General features: G+C 55.3%; 5 protein-coding genes, 1 long non-coding RNA gene and 2 other non-coding genes across 9 annotated transcripts; 4 read left to right on the forward strand and 4 right to left on the reverse strand.

Moving 5' to 3' along the window:
• Positions 1-325: 325 nt before the first annotated feature.
• Positions 326-2350, reverse strand: RNF151 (ring finger protein 151). The gene is made up of 4 exons (XM_036020090.1): positions 2238-2350; positions 1823-1999; positions 1417-1513; positions 326-841 (listed from the first exon to the last, which is right to left on the reverse strand). The coding sequence occupies exons 1-4, from the start codon at positions 2348-2350 to the stop codon at positions 359-361; spliced, it is 870 nt and encodes a 289-aa protein (XP_035875983.1). The 3' UTR covers positions 326-358.
• A 963-nt stretch (positions 2351-3313) lies between these two features.
• On the reverse strand, positions 3314-3754 carry LOC118499595. The gene is made up of 2 exons (XR_004902093.1): positions 3668-3754; positions 3314-3408 (listed from the first exon to the last, which is right to left on the reverse strand). It is a non-coding gene; the product is annotated as an uncharacterized LOC118499595 (long non-coding RNA).
• Positions 3485-3608, reverse strand: LOC114514717. Its single transcript, XR_003686107.1, has one exon. It is a non-coding gene; the product is annotated as a small nucleolar RNA ACA64 (small nucleolar RNA).
• On the forward strand, positions 3673-5958 carry RPS2 (ribosomal protein S2). The gene is made up of 8 exons (XM_028516755.2): positions 3673-3934; positions 4096-4275; positions 4361-4450; positions 4711-4818; positions 5062-5235; positions 5317-5476; positions 5665-5756; positions 5839-5958. The coding sequence occupies exons 2-8, from the start codon at positions 4099-4101 to the stop codon at positions 5917-5919; spliced, it is 882 nt and encodes a 293-aa protein (XP_028372556.1). The 5' UTR covers positions 3673-3934; positions 4096-4098; the 3' UTR covers positions 5920-5958.
• Positions 4863-4996, forward strand: LOC114514308. The gene has a single exon (XR_003686028.1). It is a non-coding gene; the product is annotated as a small nucleolar RNA SNORA64/SNORA10 family (small nucleolar RNA).
• A 64-nt stretch (positions 5959-6022) lies between the features above and the next one.
• Positions 6023-8481, reverse strand: NDUFB10 (NADH:ubiquinone oxidoreductase subunit B10). The gene is made up of 4 exons (XM_028516005.2): positions 8223-8481; positions 6836-6974; positions 6500-6639; positions 6023-6183 (listed from the first exon to the last, which is right to left on the reverse strand). Exons 1-4 carry the CDS (start codon positions 8368-8370, stop codon positions 6074-6076), a joined length of 537 nt encoding a protein of 178 aa, XP_028371806.1. The 5' UTR covers positions 8371-8481; the 3' UTR covers positions 6023-6073.
• A 1738-nt stretch (positions 8482-10219) lies between these two features.
• RPL3L (ribosomal protein L3 like) lies at positions 10220-17199 on the forward strand. Its single transcript, XM_028526410.2, has 10 exons — positions 10220-10377; positions 10859-11051; positions 12232-12400; positions 13636-13771; positions 15107-15293; positions 15388-15548; positions 15752-15853; positions 16354-16449; positions 16666-16785; positions 17058-17199. The coding sequence occupies exons 1-10, from the start codon at positions 10246-10248 to the stop codon at positions 17112-17114; spliced, it is 1353 nt and encodes a 450-aa protein (XP_028382211.2). The 5' UTR covers positions 10220-10245; the 3' UTR covers positions 17115-17199.
• Positions 17200-17545: 346 nt separating this feature from the next.
• MSRB1 (methionine sulfoxide reductase B1) lies at positions 17546-21785 on the forward strand. 2 transcript variants are annotated; one of them, XM_028517655.2, is made up of 4 exons: positions 17552-17704; positions 19369-19517; positions 19854-19968; positions 20887-21785. In XM_028517655.2, the coding sequence occupies exons 1-4, from the start codon at positions 17650-17652 to the stop codon at positions 20916-20918; spliced, it is 351 nt and encodes a 116-aa protein (XP_028373456.1). In that variant the 5' UTR covers positions 17552-17649; the 3' UTR covers positions 20919-21785. The 2 variants fall into 2 exon arrangements, with proteins under 2 accessions (XP_035876948.1, XP_028373456.1); XM_036021055.1 differs by lacking the exon at positions 19854-19968 and having other exon boundaries at positions 17546-17704.
• The last annotated feature ends 4826 nt before the right edge of the window (positions 21786-26611 follow it).

The following is a 26611-nucleotide window of genomic DNA, read 5'->3' on the forward strand; positions in this document are numbered from 1 at the left end:
GAGTCGTGTTGAGTTGGCTTTTACTCTGAGTTCTGGATTTTGAACCATTTGTGCTACTGGCTATGAAGCTAGTAAACAGATTGGTAGAAAGTAACTAAGAAGAAGCCTGGGGCGGGGAAACTTTGCAAGGAGACCTTTGCTAGGAGACATTCATTTGAGTGGAAGGAAGCCAGACAAATGAGAGCGAGGGAAGGAGCCTTTGGGTAAGGAGAATAGCCAGTGTCGAACTTGGGAGAGAAGTCAAAGTGTCCCTGCGGGGAGACGGGAGTAATCACTGAAGAGGAGCGGGGCGGCAAGTACAGAGATTGCGGAGCAGAGCGAGTGCCAGATCAGGGCTTGCATTTATTCACCTCTCAATTTACAAGGCACTTTGGCCCTGGACTTCCCAAACCTCAGCACCAATGCTGCCTTCTGGGGTTGCCTCCGCATTCTCCTGCTGGGCACGGAAAACCAGCGAGTCGTTCTCCAGGAAGTCTCCTAGCTGGGCCAACCCACGGCGGAGGAGGTTCGTGGTGCGGTGCACCTTGCGCACGCGCCGTAGCAGGCACAGCACCAGGTTCCGGCTGCGCTCCTGGTGTTGGTCCCAGGCCTCACGCAGCTCTTGGTGGCAGTTGTGGCGTATACGCTCTGCTGGGTCCAGGGTGGCGCCGCAGCCTAGGGGGCAACGCTGTTGGGTACCATGCTGGCAGTGCTGCCGGTGCTCGGCCAAGGCCTCATGCGGCATCTGTGCCATGCAGCCCTCGTTGGGGCAAGCCATTAGCTCGAAAGGGCATGAGTTCTGGTGTCCCTTGCGATGTGCCAGGGGGCATGTCACCAAGCAGCCAGCTTCGGCGTTCTTGCACTGGGGGTAAGGGAGAACATCATGTGAGTCCAAATCAGCTTGGGTATTGGCCCACTCCCCCCAAATCCCCCATCCATAGCATTCCACTGGCACCAATGACGTGGAGAGAGGGGAAGAGTTGGACAAATGCTTGGAGATGGGAAGTCTAGGGGTCAGGGCCTGAGGTTTGGAAAACAGGGAGGTGCATGGCTGGGTTGGTCTAGTGGATTGTATGTATGTCAGGACTTTTTTTTTTAAACCTCAGTTTCCTGTCTATAAAATTAGGGGGCAGGATAATTAATGGCTGGCACAGCAGACATCATCCTCTAAAAGTTTTCTATTCTACGAATCCCATTTTACATTTGAGGCCCCGGGGGATCAGAGAGGTTATGTAACTTGCCCAAAGTCACACCACAAATATATGGTAGAGATGAGACAACTCAGCTAGGTGTGATGACCCCAAGTCAGCAGTCTGTGTTGTTTCAGAAATGTTCACTTCTCTCTGGGAATGGGATTCTCTTTGCCCCCTCTCCTGGCTCTGCCCCCACCCCTCCAAGGGGGGCAAGGAGTTTAGTGGCAGTGGTACTTTGAGCTACCTTAACTTCCAGGCGACCAATGGTCTTTCGGAGTTTATTCATATGGACCATCTTTTTACGTTTCACCTCTTTTCTGCAGCACGGACAGGTCTTTTCTCTAGGAGGCATGAGTGGGGGTGTTAGGATTGGGAAGGGAGGTAGTGGTGGCAACATGTTTGTCCCTTCTCTTTAGTTGGAAGAAGCACGAGAGGACTTTATAGGGAGCTCTCAGCTCTGAGGTCTGGGGCCAGGGGCTGCATATACCACAGGGTTGGGGGACCCACATATTTCAGTGTCCCACAAAATTTAGCACCTAAATCTTATGGCCATATGACTTAGTGCTTTGCAAAGCTTCCTCTTTTTCCTGCGTTACAGAAATGGCCCTCATTCCCACCCTCTTCCCAGCATCTTGGGAACCTAAGAGCACCTGGCTAGCCACCGGAGGATGCACTTCTTGCAAAAGACGTGGCTGCATGGCAACCTCACCGGCCTCTTGAGAACCCCGTGGCAGACAGAACACAGGAGGTTGCCGTCGGGAGGGCTAGTGAAGAGGTTGAGATCATACCCGCCGCTCTGCAAAGGCCAAGCCAGTGTCAGGGCTTGGCTGCGACCAGAATCTGGTCACCCGCCCGCTCCACACACCTAGGAGACCCTGGCAAGATTTGGGGAGGTGGGCCACATGAAAGCCCCAAGTGGGGGGATTGGGTCAGCACCCGTTTTGAGGGGGCAGCTATTGAGTGTCAAGACCCTTGAATATTAATTCCCAGCTGGAGAAGCTGGCCTTGTTCTGGAGTTACTTTTGTCCAGAATCCTCTGAAAGGTTTCATTGTCCTATTCGGGACCTTGTGACCCGCTGGTCATCCTTAGTGTGGGAATTGGGGTCCAGCTCTGTGCAAGTCTCTGGAGTCAAGTACCAATCCAAGGGCCAGAGGCAAGAGGATTTGGGGCTTACCATGATCTGTGTCTGGACGGCAGCTCCTGACCCTTGGACCCAAGGAGCCTCTATTTGATAGGGGGTGTGGGCTGACATCACAGTGGCATTGTCCAACTCAGGCCCATCACAACCTGGTCAAGGGCCCACTGTGACGCTGCACCAACTGGCTGTTGCTCCCTTCTCTAAAGGCGCACAGACGAGGGATAGGGTATAGCCCAGGCCTGGGACAGATCCCTGGGGCCCCTGCCTTGAGGTGGCTGACAGCTGATCCCCAAGCAGCACTGGGCCTGGAATCAAGCTTCTGGGGTCAGTTTCCCCAAGACTGAGGCTTAAGTAAGAAAGCAGGGATTGTTCCCCTTTCACTTCTCAAATAGTGCTGCCCAGGTGGCTAGATCTCTAAGAGCTCAGGGGATTTAGGATCTAAGATCCATGATGCTCCAGGGTACAGACCAGGGAAATGAGGACCATATGCCCATGCAACCTGCAGTACTATAACAGGAAGAGCTAGCCTGTGGGAAAGCTTACCAGAATAGGTGGACTGCAACCACCTGGGCAGACCTATGACAAGGGAATCGGGAAATAAATTCTAACCTGAGAAACCAAGAAGTCCCCACATGTAAGGCACAGAGAAGTGCATTTCCACACCACTGAATGGTGAGCCCTTCAAATTTTAAAAGACCCTAACCCCGTCCTGAGTGCAACAGAGAGCCACTGTTTGAACTGTAAATCCTACATTCCTACCTTGCCAGTGGTTAGGAGACCCAACCTGATTCCCATTAAGCTCGTTATCTTATATGCTGATGACGAAGGTACAGGGTGTCTACCTTGGAGATGCCGCTGTGTGGCATTCACAGCAAAATAGGGCTACCCTGGAGAAAAAGGTGTCCCACACTGGTGTCCCCTTCACAGCATACATCGATCCCAGAGTCAACAGATGCTTTTTTCCCGGCTGACGGGCAGGGAACCAAAAACTCCCACACGCACAAGACCAACAGCTTTATTGAAAAATGAAGACAGCCGAGCCCCCCACCCCCACGGTCCTGGCGGCGTCAGCCTCAGGTTTGGGGCATCCGGGCGTCCTACGGAGAGAAAACGGGGTCAGAGATCTGACACCACAGCACGAGAGCGGCAGCACCCGCGACCCGGAGCCGCGACGCGTGTCGGGGCCTGGGTTTCACCCTCCCACACCAAGTGGGCGGTGAGCTGAGGCCCCCGGTGGCTCTGGGCGCCGAATCTCACCCACGGTCACGGACAGAGCCGCAGGTGATTTTCAACCAGCGCCGATCTCCCGAACACCACCCACCAACTATACAGTTAAGGAGAGATGAGCGGACCTACCTGCAGTACCAGAAAACATGGTAGTAGCGGCGCCAGCATTTATAGGACTCCGTCGTGGTCACACAGATTCCGGGGCCGGGGACCCGCAGACGCGCAGGCGCCCGCAACACTCGACAGGGGCCGGGCCTCACGTAGCCAATCACAAGCTGTCTTATAGGCCCTTGGACCACAAGCGGTCAGGGCGGTGCACTCTAGTTCTCGCGGCACTTGGAGCCATATAAAAGGTCCCTTTGCGGCGGAGTTTGCTCTTTTTTCCCCAAGAAACACGTGAGTGCTTGTGGGTTTTTGTGTGGCCTGAGAGCCTTAGGGACGGGAATCCGCGGACATCGGGCTGGTGTGATCTCAGTAGCGGGCGGGAGCCCTAGTCCAGGTGGACGCGAATGCCTGGGCCTCACTGAGTGGCGTTCTTTGATGTTAATTCTTTTCAGCAAATGGCGGATGACGCCGGTGCTGCGGGAGGGCCGGGAGGCCCCGGGGGCCCTGGAATCGGAGGCCGCGGCGGCTTCCGAGGAGGATTTGGCAGCGGCATCCGGGGCCGAGGTCGCGGCCGGGGTCGGGGTCGAGGTCGAGGCCGTGGAGCTCGTGGAGGCAAGGCTGAGGATAAGGAGGTAGGTCTGGGGCATACGTGCGAGATGGACCCATGGATGGCACCGGTCAGTCTCTCCTCGTCATCGGCGCTTTTTCCTCCTCCAGTGGATCCCCGTCACCAAGTTGGGCCGCTTGGTCAAAGACATGAAAATCAAGTCCCTGGAGGAAATTTATCTCTTTTCTCTGCCTATCAAGGTAACGCGTTGGGTTCACTTTTCCCTCGTTGGGGCGCTGGGCAGGTGCAGCCCTGGGGAGTCCCATTTGGGTTGGTGTGGAGGAATGAGCTCTTTTGAAGGACTCCGCGCTTTCTTGAGAGGTTGAGTTATGTAGATTATCAACCTGGAGAGAGGTCTGAACAACCACAATAGCGCTTCTGCTAGGAAGCTGGGTGAAGTCTCCTGATGATGAATGTTCACACTTTTAAATGTATTTGTCACAAATCTCATTTCTTGTAGGAATCTGAGATCATTGACTTTTTCTTGGGAGCATCCCTCAAGGATGAAGTTTTGAAGATTATGCCCGTGCAAAAGCAGACACGTGCAGGCCAGAGGACCCGATTCAAGGTATGCGTGTCTTCCTGACTGTGTCTGCTAAGGGGCTTTGTGAAACTCTCTCAGCTCTGCATAGTTACACGTTTTTGCACATGTGTGACTTTCGTAATGGGGAGAGAGAGAAAGGATCTCCTCAGGACCTCAGATTGGCCTCACAGTGGCCATTCTTTCCTGGAGGGGCGCCACAGACCCTAAGTGGTGGTTAATGATGCTGTGCAGTGCAGTGGACCACCAGCCACTTCAGTCTCTCCATAGGCATTTGTCGCCATTGGAGACTACAATGGACATGTTGGTCTGGGTGTTAAGTGCTCAAAGGAAGTAGCCACTGCCATCCGTGGGGCCATCATCCTGGCCAAGCTCTCCATTGTCCCTGTGCGGCGAGGCTACTGGGGGAACAAGATCGGCAAACCCCACACTGTCCCTTGTAAGGTAAGCTGGTTGGTAGAAACTGATGGGGCCTTCAGTGGTAGACTTCTTTCCGCCCCAGTCTTGACTCCTCAACTCTTCCAGGTGACCGGGCGCTGTGGCTCTGTGCTGGTGCGCCTAATCCCTGCACCCAGGGGCACTGGCATTGTCTCTGCCCCTGTGCCCAAAAAGCTGCTGATGATGGCTGGTATCGATGACTGCTACACCTCAGCCAGGGGCTGCACTGCTACTCTGGGCAACTTTGGTAAGTGGCCTACACATGGCTGTGGCCTCTCAGCACCACTTGATCAGTCTGGGTGGGTGGTGGTATGTTGTCAGGAAAGCCCTAAATGCCCAGGAGACCAGGGCAAAGTGGTCTCATCCTAGGAATTGGGCAGATTTTGTCTACACGTGGGGGTCTTATTTTGGGTGAATCCCTCTTTCCTTTTCTAGCCAAGGCCACCTTTGATGCCATCTCTAAGACCTACAGCTATCTCACCCCTGACCTCTGGAAAGAGACTGTGTTCACCAAGTCTCCCTACCAGGTATGGCCTGCCCGCCACCATGTTAACCTGTGCAAGTGCGGTGTCTGTCTGACTACAGCTAAAGCTTCGTCTGTTTTTCCAGGAATTCACCGACCATCTGGTGAAGACCCACACCAGAGTTTCTGTGCAGAGGACCCAAGCTCCAGCTGTGGCCACCACATAATTTTTGTACAAGGAAAATAAAGTGAATTAAGTCTGTTAATAATAGTTGTCTTCTGTTGGTTTGTCAATGTGTCAAGGCTAAGTGTTGAAGGTGACACCAGAAACACGTTTTGGTACTCTTTATTTAACAGGAGTGACAGTCACATGAGAGGGGCTCAGGGAGCAGCGGCAGCAGCCTCTTTAGCAGCTTTTCTCTCTGCAAGCATCCTTTGCTTCTGTTTCGCCAGGCACTTCCTGGCAGAATAATGGGCCCCTAAGTCGTGATCTGGGAAAAGAGATGGGGGAGTGGAGTCATGGGCCACTTCTCCCATGATGGGAAAAAGGGTCTTCAATACAGCGAGGAAACACAAGCAGCCAAGACAGGTATTGAACAGAAAGGCATAGTGATCATTACATCCTACAAGGCTGACCTAATTAAAGCTTTGGACGATATTTGTAGGAACCATTACAAGTACATAGATTTGAAGACGACTGTCTTAGCAACTTTCATCCCACAGCTGTGGAGAATGGAGTATAGAGAGGGTTGGGGATTTGGCTGGCAAGAAAGCAGGAGGGGTCTAGCTGGGGTGAGGCTCACTTACAACGGTCCTGATAAGCCTTGGCCACTTGGGTGAACTGCTCCATTTCCTTGGCACAGTTCTGTCTGTAGCTCTCACCTTCCCTCTGCTGACAGGCCTTCAGCCTTTCCTGGATAATGTTGACAATTTCTTGGTCGACTTTGCTGAAAGAAAAAAGAATAAAGAAAGGGGTCTACAAAGAATCCTTGTACCCAGGGAGGGTAGAAGGAAAGCAGGAGTTGGAGCTCTGTAGTCTGGCCCCTCCACTCCCAAGATCTTGGCCAAGATCTGTACCATCCTACAGCATGATAATGGTCACTGTGCAGGGCTCAGTATTCCCCAGTCCAGGGCAGAACATACTAGTCTCTTCTCCATTGCATTTCTGCCTCAAACATGCACAGGATATCCTTTTCCTTGCACTCAGTGATGTCCGGCACCCGGCGGAACTCCCGGTGGTAGTAGTAATACCTGTTCTTCGCATGCTGCTGCTCTATAAACTCTGCAGAGAGAAAACCCCAGACAAAGGCCCCATTGGTTTGGATAGGTCACAGTTCAGATGAACTCAGCTTTTTTCATAAGCCATGGGCGGGGCAGATTTCCCATTTGTTCTAAATTTGTATAAAGATGGGCAAGTGGACTCTCATGGGTAGACTGGTGCATACAGTCCTGGGAAAGACTAGGCTACAAATGGCAATGTCTAGGTTTACTGTGTCCCCATGAGAACCCTATGGGGCAGGTCCTTATTTACAGAGGTGCAGAGGGAAGGCAGGATTCTGAACCTAGGCTCTGCAAGCCCAGGCTGCTACACCCTACCTGTCAGCCAACTACCATCACAGAGAACCACTGTGTAGGCAGAGGCCACCGCTGGGATTCTAGTCCCAATTCTGCTCCCACTGACCTGGCCTAAACTTTCCAATAGGAAAACTAAGTTGAACCTAGTGAAACCCAGACGTGTGAAACTCTCAGAAATTGAACAAAAAAGGGAGTGGGCCCTTTGCAGTGCCTCTTCCAGGCCTTGGGAGTCTGGTTTGCTGGCTTTATCCTCCCTATCAAAAGAGCCAACAGCGCACACTATGCACCCCAAAGGTTTTGTTGAATGAATGAAGTTAAACACATGGATGGGTGGCGGGGCACACTAGTAACTAAAAGCAGAGCATACTCTTGCTGCTGCCCCATGGGGCTGCCTGAACCACAAACTGAGCAACAAAGATCAATTTATCTGGTTCGAACCAGAGAGGGGGAATCTGGGCACATATGAAGGTCAAGTCACTGCACTTCTGGGTTGAGGGGGGACCTCAGCCAACACCTGACCACCCCGGTCATATTGCAGGCATGTAGTAGGTTAGTGGAGGACCCCTTCATTTCAACACCCGTTTTCTGACGCCTACTGGGCACTAAAGCAGGATGCAAAGCGTGCTGGGAGATTGGGGTCTAACAAGCTCCAGGACACATACAATTATGATCCGCTAATAACTCCTAATTCTTGGGCGAGGATGGAGACCACAAGTGCGTGGAGTGTCCCCAGGCAGTGGTAGCCGGTGAGGGGTCCGGGTGCATCCCGGAGGGAAGGCCTGGGGTGCAGTTGGGGGTCTAAGTACGCGACAAGGCCCGCAGATCTCCGAGGGGGAGCTCCGGGTTCCGGTCAGGGACAGTCATGAGGGCGAAGCCCGGGGTGCGGCGGGGTGTCCAGGCTGGGCCACGGGGTCCGGGGTACTGGGCAGCGGCGAGGACCCGGTGGAGCCCGTACCTCTCACGAGGGTCACAGGCCGGTCCACGAGGAGGTCGAAGGCCTTCGTCAAGTAGGTGATGGGGTTTGGGAGCGAGGTCTGCGGGGAGGGCGCCGGCGTGCGGCGCGGGGGCTCAGGATATACGTCCTTGTCCCAGCTATCTGGCATGGTGCGGCTCACAGCGGGATCCCTCTCGGACGCCTAATCCCAGCCTCTGCTTCTGTCCGTGGCCTAGCTCGCCCTCAGCAGAGGACGCCCTAGGGCAGCTGCGCCTGCGCAGGGATGTAGGCGCCCGCGAGGCACCACGGGACTTGTTCTCCCGACACGCCCCTGTGTGGCCTCCTGCAACGTCTCACAGTGTGGGCGCCCCCTCGTGGGACTGAAGCGCCATTGCAAATACCGCCTCGGTCTCTGGAGAGTCCTTGCTTACGTTCAAAAGGAGACTGACGGAGGAGTAAGGATTAAGTTCAGACGGCGTGTAGGCCCTTGCCAAGTGCAGCAAGGAACAAGATGAACAAAGCTGTGATCTTCTGGAGAACTCAGGATGGTAGAGCAAAAAAATAACACCAACTACTCTTCCAGGATATCTTCTTGGATTGCTCATTCCCTACAACCCCTCTCTGGACTCCACTGTACCTGCCAGGGGGGTTGGGGGGCCTGCCTGGAGCGGAGCAGAAGGCAGAGCTTGCCCTCGGAGCCTCCACTTATAGGGAGAAGTGGCTTCTATCCTGGGCGCAGGGTGCTCTGGTCCGGTTCTGATGGTTTCATCCCGGTCCTGAGCAATGTTGTGCCCTTGAGGCACCTCCACTGCCCAGAGCCCTGCTGGCTACCCTCTGTGATCTCCACACCTGGCATAGCCCCTGGTGGGCACCAGGGAAAGTGCCGGTCACTTCCTGCTCAAAGGCTGGGATCAGAGATACAGCCATCAACTCTGGACACACAGCCATCAACTCTTTGGACACACAGAAATATGAACTCTTTAAATCATGAACTCCTAGAAGCACACACGTCTGACCCAAAGAATCCTCAGATTGGCCTGCAACATGGGACTGAAAGAGGGGACCCCATGGAGGCAGGGCTGAGCTGCTGCCTGGGAGTGGAGGGACTCAAAGATCATGCAGCAGAAGCAGAAAAGGCAAATGAGAAGGAAGAACCCCAGTGGTTCTGTGGCTTGGTGTCCAAGCCTCCTTGCCCTTGGCCTGAGAGTCTGGACCCCGTCCCACCACGCCCCAGGGTCCCGCAGCACTCTAGCACCAGTGGCATTCTCTCTGCCCTGAATCTACATTGGTCTCTTCTGTGCATCCTTCCCTCAGGTAGCTTCTCTCCCTGGGGTGAGCTTCTCCACTCCTGTGGTGGAAGAGATTACCCCCAAGTATTAAAAGTAGCTTTGTGATTCAAAAACAACAAAAAGAAAGAATCATGGCATTTTGATAGAACAGGATCATATAGCACTGAGTCACGCAAAATCCAGAGACCCTCAAAGACATCTTGGGCCTATAAAACTCTGTTTCTATGGCTACAGACCATTATAACTATAGAATTTGTGAATCAAAAAATGAGAGATTTCAATCCCCTTTTCATTCAAAACTTCAGTTCATGACAGTATCTGAATGTTCTTGGATCACAGCTGTTACTGTCAAAGAACCCTGATATTGAGTCAGGGCCCTGGTGACCCTCTGGGCACAGAGCCAACCCTCCCCAGCCTAGCTAGGCTCACAGCACTCAGGACAAGACAGGACAGGAATCTCCTCTGCCTTGGTGCCAGCGGACTGGACCCAAACCCTCATCTTGGGTGGCTGCATGGAAGAAGCCCGCCAGCTGGGGTTCCTTGCCTCCCACTAGGCCAGGTTGTTCCTGTCCTGGGGGTGGGTTTCACAAGAAAGAAAACAAAGTGGGTGTGACCTGTTCCCAGGACCCTTGAGGAGAGGAGCGCCAGCCCTGACTCCAAGTGTCCCCACCCCAGGCTGTTCATTTGATGTCCCCCCATGGCCCCGCCCAGGCCAAGCCTTCTCCTGGCACCAGAGCCCATGCCTGCCAAGGGAGATGACCAAACTTCCCTGCCAGGGGCTAAATCTGGGATCTGGCTGTTGTGTGCGTGCTGGCCCTGCCACTCGACCTCCAGCACCTGGCAGGAAGGCCCCTTTCTTTCCTGACCAGCAGGGACCGGCTGCCATGGTCAGTGGGCTGGGGGGCTGGAGGTGGAGCAAGCCAGCTTCCTGGGGAGGGGCAGGTGGGCTCCTGGAGTCTTACCCAGCAGGGATAGTCCTTGGGCCTGTGAAGGAGTAGGGGAATGGAGGGGACCACAGGGGCCAGAGCTCGGTCTGCCAGGCCTAGGACAGGCAAGGAGATGGACAGATGGCAGCAGCCCCCTGTCTCCGTAGCCCTAGCCACAGTGTGGGCCTACCTCCCCTGGGCCCCGCCAGGCTGAGCCCACTGAGGCAGGAAGCCTGTGGGTCAGGAGGGCTTGGTGCTGGCTCCATTCATAAGATACTGCCCCTGGGCAAACCGCCTTTCCTGCAGACAAACGGAGGCACTGAAGACCACGGAGCCTCAGTCTGGGGTCTCTAGCTATTTTCTCCAGTTCAGGCCTTGGGACCATCCAGTTATTTTCACCAGGGCCACCCCAGCTCTGACCTCCATCTTCTCCTGTCCCCAGTCCCACCGAAAGTTCTCTGCCCCTCGGCATGGACATCTGGGTTTCCTGCCCCACAAGAGGAGCCACCGGCACCGGGGCAAGGTGAAGACATGGCCTCGGGATGACCCCAGCCGGCCTGTGCACCTCACAGCTTTCCTGGGTTACAAGGCCGGCATGACACACACTCTGCGAGAGGTGCACCGGCCAGGGCTCAGTGAGTGGCCACAGGGGACACGTGGCAGGGGGGACGGGCAGAGGAAATTCGGACAGAGCTCCCCTCACTGGGAGAAGACTTAGAGAAACTTTCAAGTGCTAGGAATCAGAATTGGACTTCAAGGGGGAAACGGCCCTAGAAAGGGCAAGGTCCTGCCTGTGGGAACAGCAGTCAGAATGATGACCATCCGACCGCTGGCTCCCAGCCGCCCCTGAGGTGGGGTCTGTCATTGTCCCTAGTTTCCAGAGGAGGAAATGGAGCAGTTATAAAACTTGCCTGTGGCCTAGTTAGTAAGTGGAGGAGCCAGGAGTCAAAGGCAGGCATCTAATTGTGCTCTCGTTTTGAGATCATTGTAATTCTCACACGTGGTTGTAAGAAAGAGCAGAGAGATTCCCTGTACCCCTTACCCAGTTTCCCCTGATGGAAACCTGTTGCTTGGCCCCAGTTTCCCCAGTTGTGTTTGTGTGCGCACAGGCGTATCTAGCTGTATGCAGCTCTGCCGTGTGGACACCTGTGAACCACTGCCGTGGACCGTTCCACCCCCACGAACTCCCCAGCACCCTTTTACAGCCATAGTCACCCGGCCCCCAACCTTTTGGCAACCACTCACTTGTTTTTATTTCTCCTAATATATTTTTTAAGCATATACTTCTTTCACTTTGTATCAGCCTCTGTAATAACAACTGTAAAATTGTGTGTTTTGGACAAATTACAGGTTTTTTCCTAGACTCCATCAACATGCATTTTTAAGTATTAAAATTAAAAAGTGATCATTTGTGTCTGACTAAAGGAAGCCCAACCCCAGGGTTTGGGGAATGCTGCTCTGGCGGTTGCTCTCCTAGCCCATTCCTGGATGGTCTGGTGGGGAAACGGAGGCAGGGGAAGGTCAGGCCTCGCCTGAGATCTCAGTGTCAGAGCTAGCAGGGACCGCCCGTGGGGCTCTGACCAGCAGCTGCTCCTGCCTCGGCTGAGCGAGGAGAGAAGGAGCAGGGAGCAGGCAGTCTGAGAGCTGGAGGAGAGCGAGGGCTCTGGCTGGGAGGCCCTCTGTCCCCAGCAGCCCTGGGCTGTGGTGCATCATCCTCCTTCAGGCTCGGGGGCTGCAGGTGGCTCTCCCACTCTGTCCTCCTTACCCGTGGGCCCTGGAGGCTCTCCTCTATGCCTGTCTCTGGGTCTCATCCAGAAATTTCCAAGCGGGAGGAGGTGGAGGCCGTGACGATTGTGGAGACGCCACCTCTGGTGGTGGTGGGTGTCGTTGGCTACGTGGCCACCCCTCGAGGCCTTCGGAGCTTCAAGACCATCTTTGCAGAGCACCTCAGCGATGAGTGCCGCCGGCGCTTCTACAAGGACTGGTGAGGACCCTGCAGTGGACCCCGTGTGGTCTGGTGGAACCACAGGGGGATGGGCGGGCCCTTCGCTCCCCACTCCTGTGCTGGGCTGAGGGGGGTGGGTAGGGAGAGAAGCGTCAAGAGTGTGTGGAAGGCAGGAAAGTATGTGTGAGCGTGTGTGAAGAAATGCCTTCTATACAGTAAAAGATGAATATTAGCAGGTTGAAGAGGAAATTGGGATAGAAGAAAAAGAGTAAGCAGGTATTCTAACCCGCAGGGTTCATTAAGGAACTAGTACGATGAAAATGTCAGTAGGATCCGAGCTTCCTAGCATTCAGGATGAAAAGAGAAACAGCCAACTGAAGGTCTCATCAGAAAGAAAGGCATTCTCGGGTCTCGGGCCTCAGATCTTCCCTGCCTCAAGTCCTGAAAGGGAAGGCACCCCTCCTGCCCTACCTGAGTACCTCACAGACACACCCCTCCTTATGTAGGCAGAGGCACAGCTCAGCCCTGGCCCCCCATGGGCCCTGGAGTCAGAGCAGGCTGTGTGACCGTGGGTAAGCTGGCTGACCTCTTACAACCTTGTGTCACCTGTCACCTTTAGGCATGCCACGAACACTATCAAATGGAGACGGGGGTGGCCCCTGTGTCTCGGGGCTGCTGTGAGGGTTAGGCGAGCAATGTGGATCCAGGGCTTAGCACAGAGGAAATGCTCAGCAAAGGCCAGCCGACCTTGCTTTCTCTATTTTTATTGTTACCAACGTGCCCAACATCCAGGGACTTTGACCTTTGTGAACTTTGGCTTCTCAAGCTGTAGAATGTGGATAGTATTGCCCACCACCCAGAGTCCCAGTGAGTGTTGGGAACAATGCACAGTACTGGCTGTTTGCTTCAGAAGTGAGGTCAGCAGGCATATCGGTGTGGGCAGGTGGCCAACGTGCCCCTTCCCCGAGCTCCTGCACGTCTGCCACTCCCCTCAGGCCCCAGGCGGCAGGAGAAGGCCCAGTTTACAGAGCAAGAAACTGAAGCACAAAGAGAGAGGGACAGTCTGTGCTTAAAGGGGGTGACTGCAGCCAGCCCAGGGACTCTAGGGAAGGCCTGGCAGTGGCCTCCCCGTGGGAAGGAAAGGGGGAAGGAAAGGAGGAAGGAAGAGGACATTACTGTTCTAAGATCCATGCTTGGTGGTGGGTGGCAGGCGGGCAGGGCCCTGGGGAACCACCCCAGCTGGCCTCTCTGAACACTCTCTGTGTGTGGCTCAGGCACAAGAGCAAGAAGAAAGCCTTTACCAAGGCCTGTAAAAGGTGGCGCGATGCCGATGGCAAAAAGCAGCTTCAGAAAGACTTTGCCGCCATGAAGAAGTACTGCAAGGTCATTCGGGTCATCGTCCACACCCAGGTCAGCCCCCTCGCCCCAGTTCACACACAGTCAGCTGGTTCACTGCCGGGCTCACCCTTCTTCACCCCAGCCTCCAGGAGCCCTGGCAAATGTCAGCCTAAAAATACCGAGAGACCTGGGCACAGCACCAGAGGGTTGGCTGCCTGCAGATCCAGGGATGGGATGGGGGTCAGTGCACTCTGAGGGCTGTAGGGCATCAGCCACACCCCGTGGTCAACCAAGGCCCTGAAATGCCTGAAAGGGCTTGGCTTTCCTACCAAATGTCCAGCGTGGAAGGCCAGCCTGCTGCCTCCCTGTGGGTTCTGGCACAAGCGTGTGTGTGAATCCACATTTGTACATAGGATCTGGTTTGATGTGGGCTGACAGGTTACCCTCTGGCTTATTCTGGAACATTCCTTGGCTTCTAGTCCTTAGGGAAGGCTTTCATAGGCCCTGAGCAGGGACACACCCTCTGCTGCCCACCCCCTGCCCAGTTACTCTCACATGGGCAGTTCCTGGTCGCCTGTGTCATTGATTAACGTCCATCTCCCTTGAGCTCCATTGAGGCAGGGGCCATGGCTGCATGACCAGTGCTGTGTCCCTAGAACCCACCAAGAGCCTTGTATGCAGTAGGTGCTCCGTAAGTGCTCATTGTTGAGCACTATGCTGTGACTGAGAGACATTCTTGCTTCTACTTGTGCGTCCCCACCTGCTTCCATCCAGTGCCTCACAAGCAGCAGCTAGAGACGTTTAAAAATATGAATCAGATCACATTAGACCCACATTCGGAATAAAACCCGAGTCTCTATCTGCAAGGCTGCCTGGCCAGGCCGCTGCTCAGGTCTGACCCCATCCTGCACCCCCTCCTCCCTGCTCCCCGTGGTCTATGCACACTGGTCTTCTTCCTGTCTCCCCAGATCCCCAGGATCTTCCCTGTCTTGGGGCCACTGCACATGTTTCCTCTGCCCCCAAAGCTCTCAGACCTTACCCTAGTGGCTCCTTTTTGTTACCGATGTCACTCTTCAGAGAGGCCGTCCCTGACCACCCTATGTGCAATTACTGTCCACTCCACCCGCAGTATTCCATCAGAACACTTAGCCCTTTCCAAGAGTTTGCTTGGCTTCTGTCCCCCCAACTAGATGGTGGCTCTGTAAGGACTGAGACCCTGTCTGCCTCATTCCGTGCTGCACCCCAGTGCCTAACACAGGACATGGCACACAGCCAGACCAGGCATGGAGGCATCTACTGAATGAATGCAGACATGCAAGCCTGCTAAGGGTCACTAGCTGGCTGTGCCATGTCTTCAGATGGGGGTTTGCCCCTCTGGGAATTGACTGGACATGCTGTGTCCTGCAGATGAAGTTGCTGCCCTTCCGGCAGAAGAAGGCCCACATCATGGAGATCCAGTTGAATGGTGGCACAGTGGCTGAGAAGGTGGCCTGGGCCCAGGCCCGGCTGGAGAAGCAGGTGCCGGTGCATAGCGTGTTCAGTCAGAGTGAGGTCATTGATGTCATTGCTGTCACCAAGGGCCGTGGCATCAAAGGTAGGACCAGGTGGAGATGGCAGCTCCTGGAAGGCTGCCCGGAGGGGATGGAAGCCAGACTGCCCTCTCAGCCACCAGTCCCTCCCACCTGCAGGGGTCACGAGCCGCTGGCACACCAAGAAACTGCCTCGGAAGACCCACAAGGGGCTTCGAAAGGTGGCCTGCATTGGCGCTTGGCACCCTGCACGAGTGGGCTGCTCCATTGCCCGGGCTGGGCAGAAGGGCTACCACCACCGCACGGAGCTCAATAAGAAGGTGCGTCCAAAGGCCTGGTGAGGGGTGCTGCTGTGACTAGGCCCCAGTCAGTGGAGTAAATGACCCAGACACTGCCTGGCCCCGCAAAGGCTCTGAAGTGCACCCACTAGTTCCTGGGTCTAAGCCCGCAGCTGATGGGTGTGGACATACTGCTGGCCCCCGAGGCCACCTGCTGCCCTCAACATGCCCTGTTCTCCTGGCAGATCTACCGCATTGGTCGGGGTCTGCACATGGAGGATGGGAAGCTGGTTAAGAATAACGCGTCCACCAGCTACGACATGACTGACAAGACCATCACACCGCTGGTAAGGGAGGGGGGCAGCCAGTTTGGCTGAAGGGGCCTGATGAGCAGGTGTGAGACAGGTGCGTGGGGTGCTGCAATGCCGCAAGAGCGCAGGCCCCACCAAGCAGCCGCCTGGTGGAGCAAACCCCTTTCTTCCTGTACTCTGAGCCTCCTCTGCAGACAGCTTACACTCCAGCGGCTGTCATGATGTACAGAATGCAGCTTCTTTGACCGTGGCCTTGAAGGCAGGCTACCTGGGTTTGAACTCCAACTGCAGTATGTGATGGAACAGGAGACTCCACCCACCTGAGCCTCAGTTTCCCCGGTGTAAAACTCAGATTGTTAAAACTGCAGATGAAGTCTCTGAGGGGCTCAGATGCTGCTTTGATCAGTGACAGAGGGTGTCACCCCATGGCCAGGAGCCAGCACTGGCTCCTGCCAGTCACAGCCAAGTATGGAGGTTCTCGAGGGGCTCCCAGCTGCCCTCTAACTCAGTCTGGACCCTGACCCACCTCCCCACAGGGTGGCTTCCCTCACTATGGAGAAGTCAACAACGACTTTGTCATGCTGAAGGGTTGCATCGCGGGAACCAAGAAGCGGGTCATCACACTGAGGAAGGTCAGGGCAGGCAGTGGGTTGGGGAGCTGGGGAGCAGGAGGCTTTGGGAGGAGTGGGTAGCTGTCCTGCCTTGTCCTTCAGCCTGTTCTGAAGAGTATCGGGAATGGGGAAAGCAAAAATGGAGGGGTTCTGGCAGAAGACAGATAGGTGAACTGGGGGTTACTGGAGGGGGTGGGGACTTCCATCTTGAGGCTCTCCTCTTTTATGGATCCCCAGTCCCTCCTGGTGCACCACAGCCGCCGGGACCTGGAGAATATTGAACTCAAGTTCATCGACACCACCTCCAAGTTTGGACATGGCCGCTTCCAGACAGCCCAAGAGAAGAGGGCCTTCATGGTGAGTCCCCCCCTCTTCTCTGGAGCTCAGACCTCACATCCCACCTGCTCTAGAGCAGGGAAGCTCAAATTGGGGTGGCGGGTTGCCTCTATCTTCACCCATAGGAGGGGGCTTTAGGAGTCCAGCCCTGAGCACTGATTCTTGCTGGAAAAGAAAGTAGGGGAGGGACGATCGCGGGAGCGGGGCGGCAGGGCCGGCTCTGGGTGACTCCAGAGACAGTATTCTGAGCCAGACCCCTGTGACTAACGCTCCTCCTGCTCCCCCCACCACAGGGTCCCCAGAAAAAGCATCTTGAGAAAGAAAAGCCGGAGACCTCGGGAGACTTGTAGGCGGTTTGGGATGGAAGGAACCTAAAAGAAGCGCGTGCGACCCCTGCCTGTCCCCTTTATCTAATAAAGGCTGGAGGCAACTCTTTCCGCGGTGTCTGAGTTGAGAGCATGGAAAGGCCGGTGGTAGGCCAGGGCAGGGAGAACACAGGCAGACCGCCACCCTAAAACCCAGCACAGCTCAGCGGCGCCCCCTGGTGCTGGGCTTCGGGGACGCAGCGCAGGACTGGCGTTGTTGGTGGGCAGGGCCTATGGGAAGTGAACAGGCAGTTCCTCTGGGAGGATGCGTGGCCTCCGGCAGAGGAAACCGGAACCCTGGTCCTGATTGGTACGCGGGAAGGGGCGGGCCCTCTGGAGGCGGGCCCCGTGTGTGTGTGTTGGGGGGGGGGGTGTCCCGGCGTTCCTAGACGTGATTGGTCCCCTGGAGGAGGCGGTGCCTTGTGGGCGGGGGGAGTCCCTCGCAGACCGGGAGGTCGCGGGTCGGTGGCTCCAGATCTGCCTGAAGAAACTACGATAGTGCAGCGGTCTCGTTTGCGCCATGTCGTTCTGCAGCTTCTTCGGGGGCGAAGTTTTCCAGAACCACTTTGATCCGGGTACAACCTGTGACCTCCCGGGAGAGCAGCGGGGAGGGTGCGCACATTAGACGGGGCGTCAGTACCCTTGGGGCCCCGGAGACCCGGGAGTAGCGGGAGCAAGTGTAACCGCGTGGGGAGGAGCGCATATAAAGGGGATCAGGAGGAGGGAGGAGTCTGGGGGGCTCGGAGAGTAGGAGTACCCGAGGAGAGGAGGACGTAGAGAGAGAGGAGTTGACTCTCCTCAAGGAGAAGAGACTTTGAGTATGATCATGGCCGTCTGCGGGAGGAATCTGTGGGGTCGGAGTACATGGGGGTGGTGGGAGACCCGGATCAGGGTTTGGACTTCAGAGGGACGCAGTGGAAGGTTTTCTTGTCCAGGGGCAACTCCTGTGACAGGGCTGCCCCTTCTCGTGACTGCTCCCTCTCTCTGGTGTGATCCCTGTCCTTTTCCCTCCCCTCTTTCTGCCCCGCCCCGGAGTAAGCCGGCAAGCAGTGAATGTCCTGTTCGAGTTAGACTAGGTGATTTTCCCACCCTGCCCAGAGCCCTGGGGTTGGGAAACAGGAGTGCCGCTAGGCCAGCAGTGGCCTGTGTAGTGAAGTTTGACCCGACAGCCTGGGCAATGTGGGAGGAGTAGGGTTGGGGGTGGCTTGTGGCTTGGCAGCCCTCAGTCTTGGCCCTAGGCTTTAAGAAGTCCTGATGAGTCTCCTTTTGGTCTGTGCTGCCCAGCAGTGGACCAATTTGGTAAAAACATGCACAGGCGAGTCTAGGGCAGTGACTTACTTAGGATGGCATCTGTTGGGTACAAGCTTTCTAGGGGGCGAGGCTCTGACACTAAGCATCTATGGCTATCAGCTGTGACATAGGACACTCTAGGCAAAGCCCCTGAGACCCTCTGGCTGTGGGAATTAAGGCTGCTCTGCCAAGATGGGAGTGGTAACTCCACTTCCACAGCAGCTTCTGGTTCCTCTTTGCTTCCTCCTCCAGTTACTGGTAAAGGCTGAGTAGTTCACAGACCCCATGGGAGGCTCTCCCCAGGCCAGGCGGTGGGTAGGAGGTACCTGTGTCCAGTTCTGCACAACCTTTTTTTTCAGCTCTCAAAGTGATATTTTCAGGATGAGTTAAAACCTGTTCTCCCTGGTCCTCTGCCTTTCTGTGCCCCCTGTCTGGCCTGGAGGCCTTTTCCCTGAAACCATTCTCTTCAGGCAGGGAGAGCAGGCCAGTAGATGGGAATCTAGCTCAGGGCTTCGCCAGGCAGCAGGGCAGCCATTTTGGAAGGGAGACGGGCTAGGTGGCGGTGCTGGCCATGTCAGAGCCTCCTCTGTGTGGGGCCTGTGAGGGGTGGGAGTACTGTGTCCTCATCAGCCTCCCTGGGTTCCTTTCCGGTTGCACACCTCCTAGCCGAGTGGTTCGTATCACAGAGCTTCAACTTCCTCATCTGTTGAATGGGTAGGTCTGCATCACAGATTGTGGAGAAGAGTCAATGAAGTAATTGTGAAAAGTAACTCTCCTAGTCTCTGGCACACACCAAGAACCCCCAAATGTGAGCTCAGTGGTGTGTCTCCTCCACAAAGCCAATACCCAGGTGGGGGTGTGGGAGGATGTGCAGTCCATTCTGTGAGAGCTGTGTTATACTGGGTCCAAGGATTCATGTCTCTGCTTCTGCCTCTTGTTTGGCCTCCAGGTGTCTACGTGTGTGCTAAATGTGGCTATGAGCTTTTCTCTAGCTGTGCAAAGTATGCTCACTCATCCCCATGGCCAGCCTTCACCGAGACTATCCATCCTGATAGTGTGGCCAAGCGTCCAGAGCACAATCGGCCTGAAGCCTTAAAGGTGGGTGGTACCAGCAGGGGATGGGAAGGGATGTTGGCTGCCCCTTCCTTCCTCTGCTCCCACCACAGCTCTAGGGGCTTAGAGTCTGTCTGTCCCAGGCATCTGGCCTCAGCCAGGGAAGCCGCCTCCGAAAATGGTTGGGAGAGCTTGGGGTCCTGGTGGGAACAGGGAAATAGGACGACTTTCCTGTACAGGCTCCAGGAGGGGAGGTCAGCCTCTCCTGTTAGCAGTTACCTTGGCAAATGGGCTTGGGGTGGCAAGAGGGGACATTGCTGTGGCTTTTTTTTTTTTTTTTTTTGGCTAGAAGCTCATGTGGCTGTCTTGTGCTCTTCCAAGGTCTCCTGTGGCAGGTGTGGCAATGGATTGGGCCATGAGTTCCTGAATGATGGCCCCAAGCAGGGGCAGTCACGTTTCTGAATATTCAGCAGCTCACTGAAGTTTGTCCCTAAAGGTAAGTTCGCCATCAGGCAGATGGATACAGGTCTGTTACACATTTTAGAGGTCCTGGGAAGGGGGCACACTCTTTTCATCCATTTACAGTGACAGAGCATGGAGGCACCAAAGCATGCTGCCCGGGTCTGGCCAGAACCCCCGCAAAAGACAGCTGCAGGACAGGGAGGGCAGAGCAGACGTCTAGCCTCCTGTGTCTGGTTGATTACATGTGTCCCCAAGAGGGACATCTGATGGTGGATGTGGCAAAGGATTTTCTCCAGAAGCCTGGCTCTTCCCCTGATTGGAGTGGGAGGCTGGGCTGGGTGGAGGCTGAGAGCCAGGGCTGGGCACCTGCGGCCTGGCACATAGTAATAGCTCAAATATGCACTCCTGTTGGCAGTACTGTTATTCATAGCTTGTTTGGGGAGCTATATTTCATTTTCCTGCATTTTATCTGAGCTCAGCCTCCTCTCGGCCTTTGTTCTGCGCACACAAATGGTCACAAATCACCACACGTCTGTTTGCAAGCCCAGCCACCCTCAGGGCTCCTCCCAGATCTTTGTAGCTCAAATCCCAGCACCTCACTTGCCACCTGCAAAACTGGCCAGTCCCTAGTTTGTTCCATCCTCCATTAAATGGGGCTGCTGATAGCACCTGCTTGCTGCCATTGCTGGGGGTTAAATCAGGGTGCCCGTGGGGGCTCATGCATGATAAGATGCGATGGTGCTTTTGTGCTGTGGTGGTTATGCATCCTCTGTCCTGTGCAGGAAGAGGAGGCTGTGGGTTGTGACAGGCACACAGGTGGCCCTGAGCTGGGTGTCTGGGTCCTCCTAGTTCCCTGGCTTATAGGCTGCAGTGGAGGGGGTGAGCTCAGGGAATGGTGCCTGCAACACAATTGAGCAAGGATTGATTTTTCTCTCCCCTCTCTTTCTTTCAGGCAAAGAAACTTCTGCTTCCCAGGGGAAGTAGGTGGGCAGCCCTCAGCCACCCCAGAAGGGTCCTGCATGATGGCCATGCTCTGACCACCCTAACTTGGAATTGGAACCCCAGACATTCAGACAGGGAGGAGGGGCCAGCTGAAACATCAGGAAAGCTCCCAAGGCCTTGGCTCTGCACTGGTTCTCCTTGGGAAAAGTATGAGCGGGCCACTTGTGGCCCATCTCCTGCTGCCGGGATGGGCCTGCAGGGCCCAGCTGTTAGCTCATCTTGGCTTCAGAGAGGTGGGCTCTAAGCCTGGCTCATCTGTGAGTGATGGTGCACCCACCTTTACTCTCCTTAGTCCAGTGCCCCCTTCTTGACTGTTAGGACTCACCCCTGTGGGGCCCAATTTTAAGACAATCTCCAGCCCCCACTAAAGCTGGTGCCCATTTCCCTCCAGCTGTGCTAGGAGACAGAATGCAGATGGAGGAGCCCGCAGCCAGCTGCTCCAGCCTCAGCCACTGCATGATTCATTCTGGTTAAACCCTTCTAGGCAGTCAGAGTGTTGATGACCTGTGACCTGTGGCGGGAGTGGGCTGAGGAGGACAGACCTCTGGTCTCTTAGTTACGAGAAGAGAAACCCTGAACTCTGTTTCACAATCTGTGTGGCTGCTGCTTGCCTCATGCGGGCTTAGGAAAGCATCTATTGCTTCATAACCTTGTCTGTACAAGGTTGGGGGCTGTGGAGCTCACAGCCCACAGCCCACAGCCCGCACTGTCCTAGGGCACAGTGACCACACTTTCTTGCACACGTGCTGAAGCTCTTGCAGTCTGGGAGGGTGGGTGATGCTGAAGCCCTCCTTCCCATCTTGAATCCTCTCTGGAGTAATCAGGAAACAAATAAACCAATGAAACCCAGTCCCACTCTGCTTATTAACAACATCAGAGATGCCAGGATATGAGGGTCAGGCTCTGCACAGTTTCATTTGTTTCACAGATATTTATTGAGCATCTGCTTCATGCCAGGTTCTAGCCTCAGTGCTGGGGATGCAGCCATGTGCAAGCCAGATGGGGCCGTCAAGGTCTGAGGGTGTACCTGAGAGAGTAAATTCACGTCAGGTGATGAGAAGGGCTGTGAGCGACTATAGCCGGGTAATGGTGCTCAGATTTGAGGAGGGGAGGATTAGAGTTTTGCCTCTAGTAGTGGCGGTGGGTGGTGGTGCTGAGGAGGGGGTCATCACAACTCGGTGACAGGTGAGAGAAGCAAGGAGAAGAGCTTCCCAGGCAGAGGCGCAGCACACGCCAGGGCCAGCTTGGCATGCCCCAGGCCCCCTAGGGGGCAGTACAAAATGTGACCTATGAGGAGGTGTGCTGTACTCCAAAAGCACTACATGGATTTTACAGTTTATACCGACAAACTTGGGGGACGTGTGTAGGAATAAGTAGTAAGGGTTGGGATCATGGTGGACAGAACATGAAGTTGGATCAGGCTGAATTTATTGATAGGGGCTCCCTGAGCAGAGACTCTGGATTTAATGTTGAGGTTAGCAAGCATTCTAATGGTTTGTTTAGTTGTCTGAGACTTGGCCCAAGGTGGCCCACACTAAATGGGGTTGAAATGCCAGATTCATCTTAGCCTACTCTACAGAAAGGTGTCCAAAGGCTTAGGGAGACTGCGGATTTGTCGTTTAGGACCCACCCTGGGAGTGTTGGGGGGACACAGATTTCACTGCCACTGGGCAGGGATCCCCAGCATCCCGGAAGAGCTCTGTGACCCCTCCTCAGTGCAGGCCAGGACTGACACGAGAGCTGCTGCCGTGGAACTGGGGAACCTAAACAGTGGGGTCAACGGGTCCTGACGTGTCAGGGTCCAAGTAGAGGTGTGCCTAATGGCCAGAGATGGGGTGGGTGTGGTTGCCCTAATAGACCACAGTCAAAGCAGCAATGGCCCTGGCTGGTTGGTCATGATGTCCCTAGAAGTGAAATAGATGGGAAGCCTACTGAATTTTCACTTGATCTGTCTAAGCAGAAGCATTCTAGGTCAAGTGAACAGAAGTCTAATTTTAATCATAAAGCAGGGTCATGACCCCTCAACCAGTTGCCAGACTTGAGCCAGTTTACGGACCCAGAACTCCTTGAATAAAGGGGAGGCCAGGACCCCTTAAGGAAGAATGCTGCTATGCTGCCAAATATATACCATTAGTCTTCCAGCCTTTCTTAAAGGGACCTACAGCCTTTTCCCAGAGTGCCTGTGTGGGACAAAGAAAGTAATCAGACATTCTGAGGACTTCTGAACAGTGGCTCTGAACTGATACCACCCAGGAGACACAAACCTCACTGTGGCGGAGTAAGGGCCTGTGGAGGCCCTGTGGGGTTTTAGCTCAGGCCCATTTCACAGCGGGTCCCCCAATCCATCCTGTGGTTTTCCCCAGTTCTGAATGCATAACTGGAATAGACACACTCCAGCTGGAAGCACCCCCATGTAGGGAAGAGAGGAGCTGGGCCCGCAGGTCTGAGGGCAAAGGTGTCGAGGTAAGAGTGGCTGGGGAGGGAGGAGGATGGTGAGGCCCTGTGTTACTGGCCTGTTAAGCCTGGTTAATTCTTCACTGGTGGGACTCTTCGCTCCCCCAATCCCTAACCACAGGCCAGGAACCCTGGCTCTGGAGTGAGGTCGTGGGCCTATGCAGGGGCTGCTGGCCTACTTGCTGGGCCCTGGTGGCTTCGGCTCACTGTGCAACCTCAGGCAGGGCACTTAACCTTCCTCTGTCTTCAGAACCCAGCCTGCCTCCTTGTTGGAGACAGGAGAGGCTCGGGGCTGGGTAGGGCCTGGTGGGGGATGCATATCTCATGTGGAATCATAAATTACTCCCCACTCCCTCTTCCAGTGAGTTACACATTACCTTGGCCTGCATCCCCCATTCCTCCTTAGAAACAAAAGGCTCTTTGAGAGCCCAGCCCCTTCCACTCTAATGCACCCTCCTAGCCAGGGTGGCCACCAGGCACAGCCTTGCAAGTCAAAGGCTGCGTTTGGGGACAGGCAGCTTCTGGTGTTCTACCATTACTAGCCAGTAGCTGCCTGCAGGTGGGGCACCCTGCCTAGTGTACTCCAGGCAAGGCTATGTGTGGAAGAGAGAGTAAATCTGCCTGGGCCCCGTTCATTGGCTCAGAGAATCACTCAATAAACGCTTGCAGAATGGATGAGTGAATTGACAATGCTTGGGACTTTCGTTCACCCACAGCTTTCTTTTCTTCTGAATGATGAGTGCCAGGGAGAGCGTGATCCTGGTGGGGCGTGCCTCGGGCAGGTCCAGGGGGAAGCCCCTGACTATGCCTGAGGGTAGGGCAGGTAAATGGGAGAGTGCGCCCCGGGGGAGTCGCCAAACCAGATGAGGGCCACTATGCGTCCACCCCCATGTGAGGTCCTGGGGGAAGCCCAGTGAGAAGACTTTCTTCCAGGTCCTAGGGTTCTCAAGGTCCCCTCGAGTGGGCTCAGAGACTGTGAGCAGGACTGACCGGCAGGGGGAGCGCTTGCCCCACCCCGCTCCTGTTCCCTCAGGCTCCCGGGGGCGGGCGCAACAGCCACGCCGCCAAATGCGCGGTGCGAGGGAAGCAGCCTGAGGCCTCCTGACCTCCGAGAGTGCGGGGGCCGATGGAGTCGAGGCTCCATTTGGTGAGTTTCACTAAAGTAGAGGGTGGCCCTTCCTGAGTCAGTTGGAGAGGGACAGAGATGGGTGGTGAGTGGTGGGGAGGAACAGGCTGTGGGAATGGGAATGGAATGGGGGGACACGTGTGGAGGCAGGAGGCTCCTGGCCCCAGCCCGTTCTTCGGGGCAGCTGGGTGGGGCTCACCTGCACTGATGCTCCGGCCTCCTCTCCCGGTGGCCCTCCCATGCCCTCAAATTGCCCCGGCTGCCATCCTGACCCACTGCGGGGCACCAGGTTCTGAGGTTCCATCTCCCACGCATCTTTGCCCCATGTGTTTTCCCCACAACAGTGACAGCTCCTAGCTGGCCTCCTTCAATCAGTGTGGTGTTTGCAAAAGAGTCATCAGACCAGGTAACTTTCCTCAGTGGAAACCACAGGCTCTGCTCGCTGGGATCCGCAGACCCCAACTCTACAGCTTGATTTCCCACTCCATAAATGACAGCAGCGTTATTTATCATAACCGTGTGGTTTTTATGACCCCCTCCCCCGCACCTTCAGCAGCGGGGCTTCCGGACAAGACAGATTCCATCCTAGAAACAGGCCCCTGTGTCCCAGCCTTCTAGATTTGGTTTTTCTTCTTTCTCATCCACTACCCCCATGTGCCAGAATCCTCCCGGAAGCCTCTCCTGGTGGCTCTGCCCCAGTTGCTCTCTCCTTCCCCCACACTGTAGGGGTCCCCGGGGAGGCCTCCCATACGGGTGCACAGACTGAGTTCTTGCTATCCCCTTGCAGGTTCCACCCTGCCCCAGGCCAACAGCTCCTCAATACCAGTGACTAGGGTGTATTTATCTCATTTCCTTTCCCCGTTGCTGAGCCCTTGGGAGGCTGCATGTAGTAGCATCAGAGGAATGTAGGCATATCCAACTGTACTGCCTTTTGTCCACTCCCTCTGCATCTCATCTGCTTGAGTGTGTCCCTGGATTGGGGCATGAAGGGACCCTAGGACCACCTATCACCCTACCCTGGCCCTGGGTACTGGGACTCTGCTTAATGGAGCTTGGAGGCAAGAAGCACAGGGAAGACAGTTGCTTACTTGCAGATAAGCTCCTTCCTCCCCAGCCCCTCACCCCCTACCCCAGCGCCTGCCTCCAGGAGTGATTTGTTTGTTTCTTGTAAAACCCCAGAGACTATTCACGGTTCAGCCCCTGGCTTCATGTTTTATCATGTTTCACCTCCAACAGGAACGTTTACAAGCTGCTTTTGGCTTCAGAGAGCTTGGTGGCCGCATTGCCAGAGGGAAGGGAGGCAGAGCAGAGAGAAGCTGGGGTCCTGTGGGGTCTGCCCCCCCGGAAGTGCAGGCTGCTCGTGGCCTTGGGATTCCTATTCCACCTGTAACCACAGTGTGTTTTTGCTTTCTTAGTCCCCAAGTGTGGTTTTTCCCTCTGGGCCCCCATCTCTGAGCCCAGAGCCCCTGGTGTATGTCTGGACATGGTGAAGGAGGGCAGGGAAGCTAGGGTCAGAAGGAGGACAACAATGACTTGTACATGGGGCACAGGTGGGGTCATTGTTTTTTGAGGGGAGAATGGGGGTTAATGTTGAAGGTCCATTGTCAGAGCAGGAAGCTTCGGCTTAGGGAGTGCCCAGCTGGGGAGGAGGGGAGGAGTTCGAGGCACTTGCCCCAAGATGCTGGGCTCCAAGCTCTGGGTTCTAGGTCTTCCAGAGCACTGAGCTGTGCTTGTCTGTATGTCTGTCTGACTAACTGTAGGGGTGGGGTGCTTCCCTGGAAGTGAAGGGAGTGGAGTGCAGCTTTCCCTAGGTGTCTCATCTGCTGGCCAGGCTGGATTTATTCCTGGAAGTAGGTCACTGGTACACGGGAAGATTCAAACTTAGGGCTTTGCACACTGTGGGAACAGTGGTTGGGGCCTGGTGGCAGACCTCTGGACCTCCCTTTTCCTGCCTGTACACACAGACATACAACATACATGCAGTCCTATGTCCTCTGTGGACCGTGGGGTTCCTGAGCCTGCATCAGGTCCCTTGCTCCTGACAGAATGTGCTCATTGTCCCCTTCTAGCCCATGGGGCCCCTCACCAGGGTACA

This window comes from Phyllostomus discolor, chromosome 3, assembly GCF_004126475.2.
Source record: "Phyllostomus discolor isolate MPI-MPIP mPhyDis1 chromosome 3, mPhyDis1.pri.v3, whole genome shotgun sequence".
Lineage (NCBI taxonomy): Eukaryota > Metazoa > Chordata > Mammalia > Chiroptera > Phyllostomidae > Phyllostomus > Phyllostomus discolor.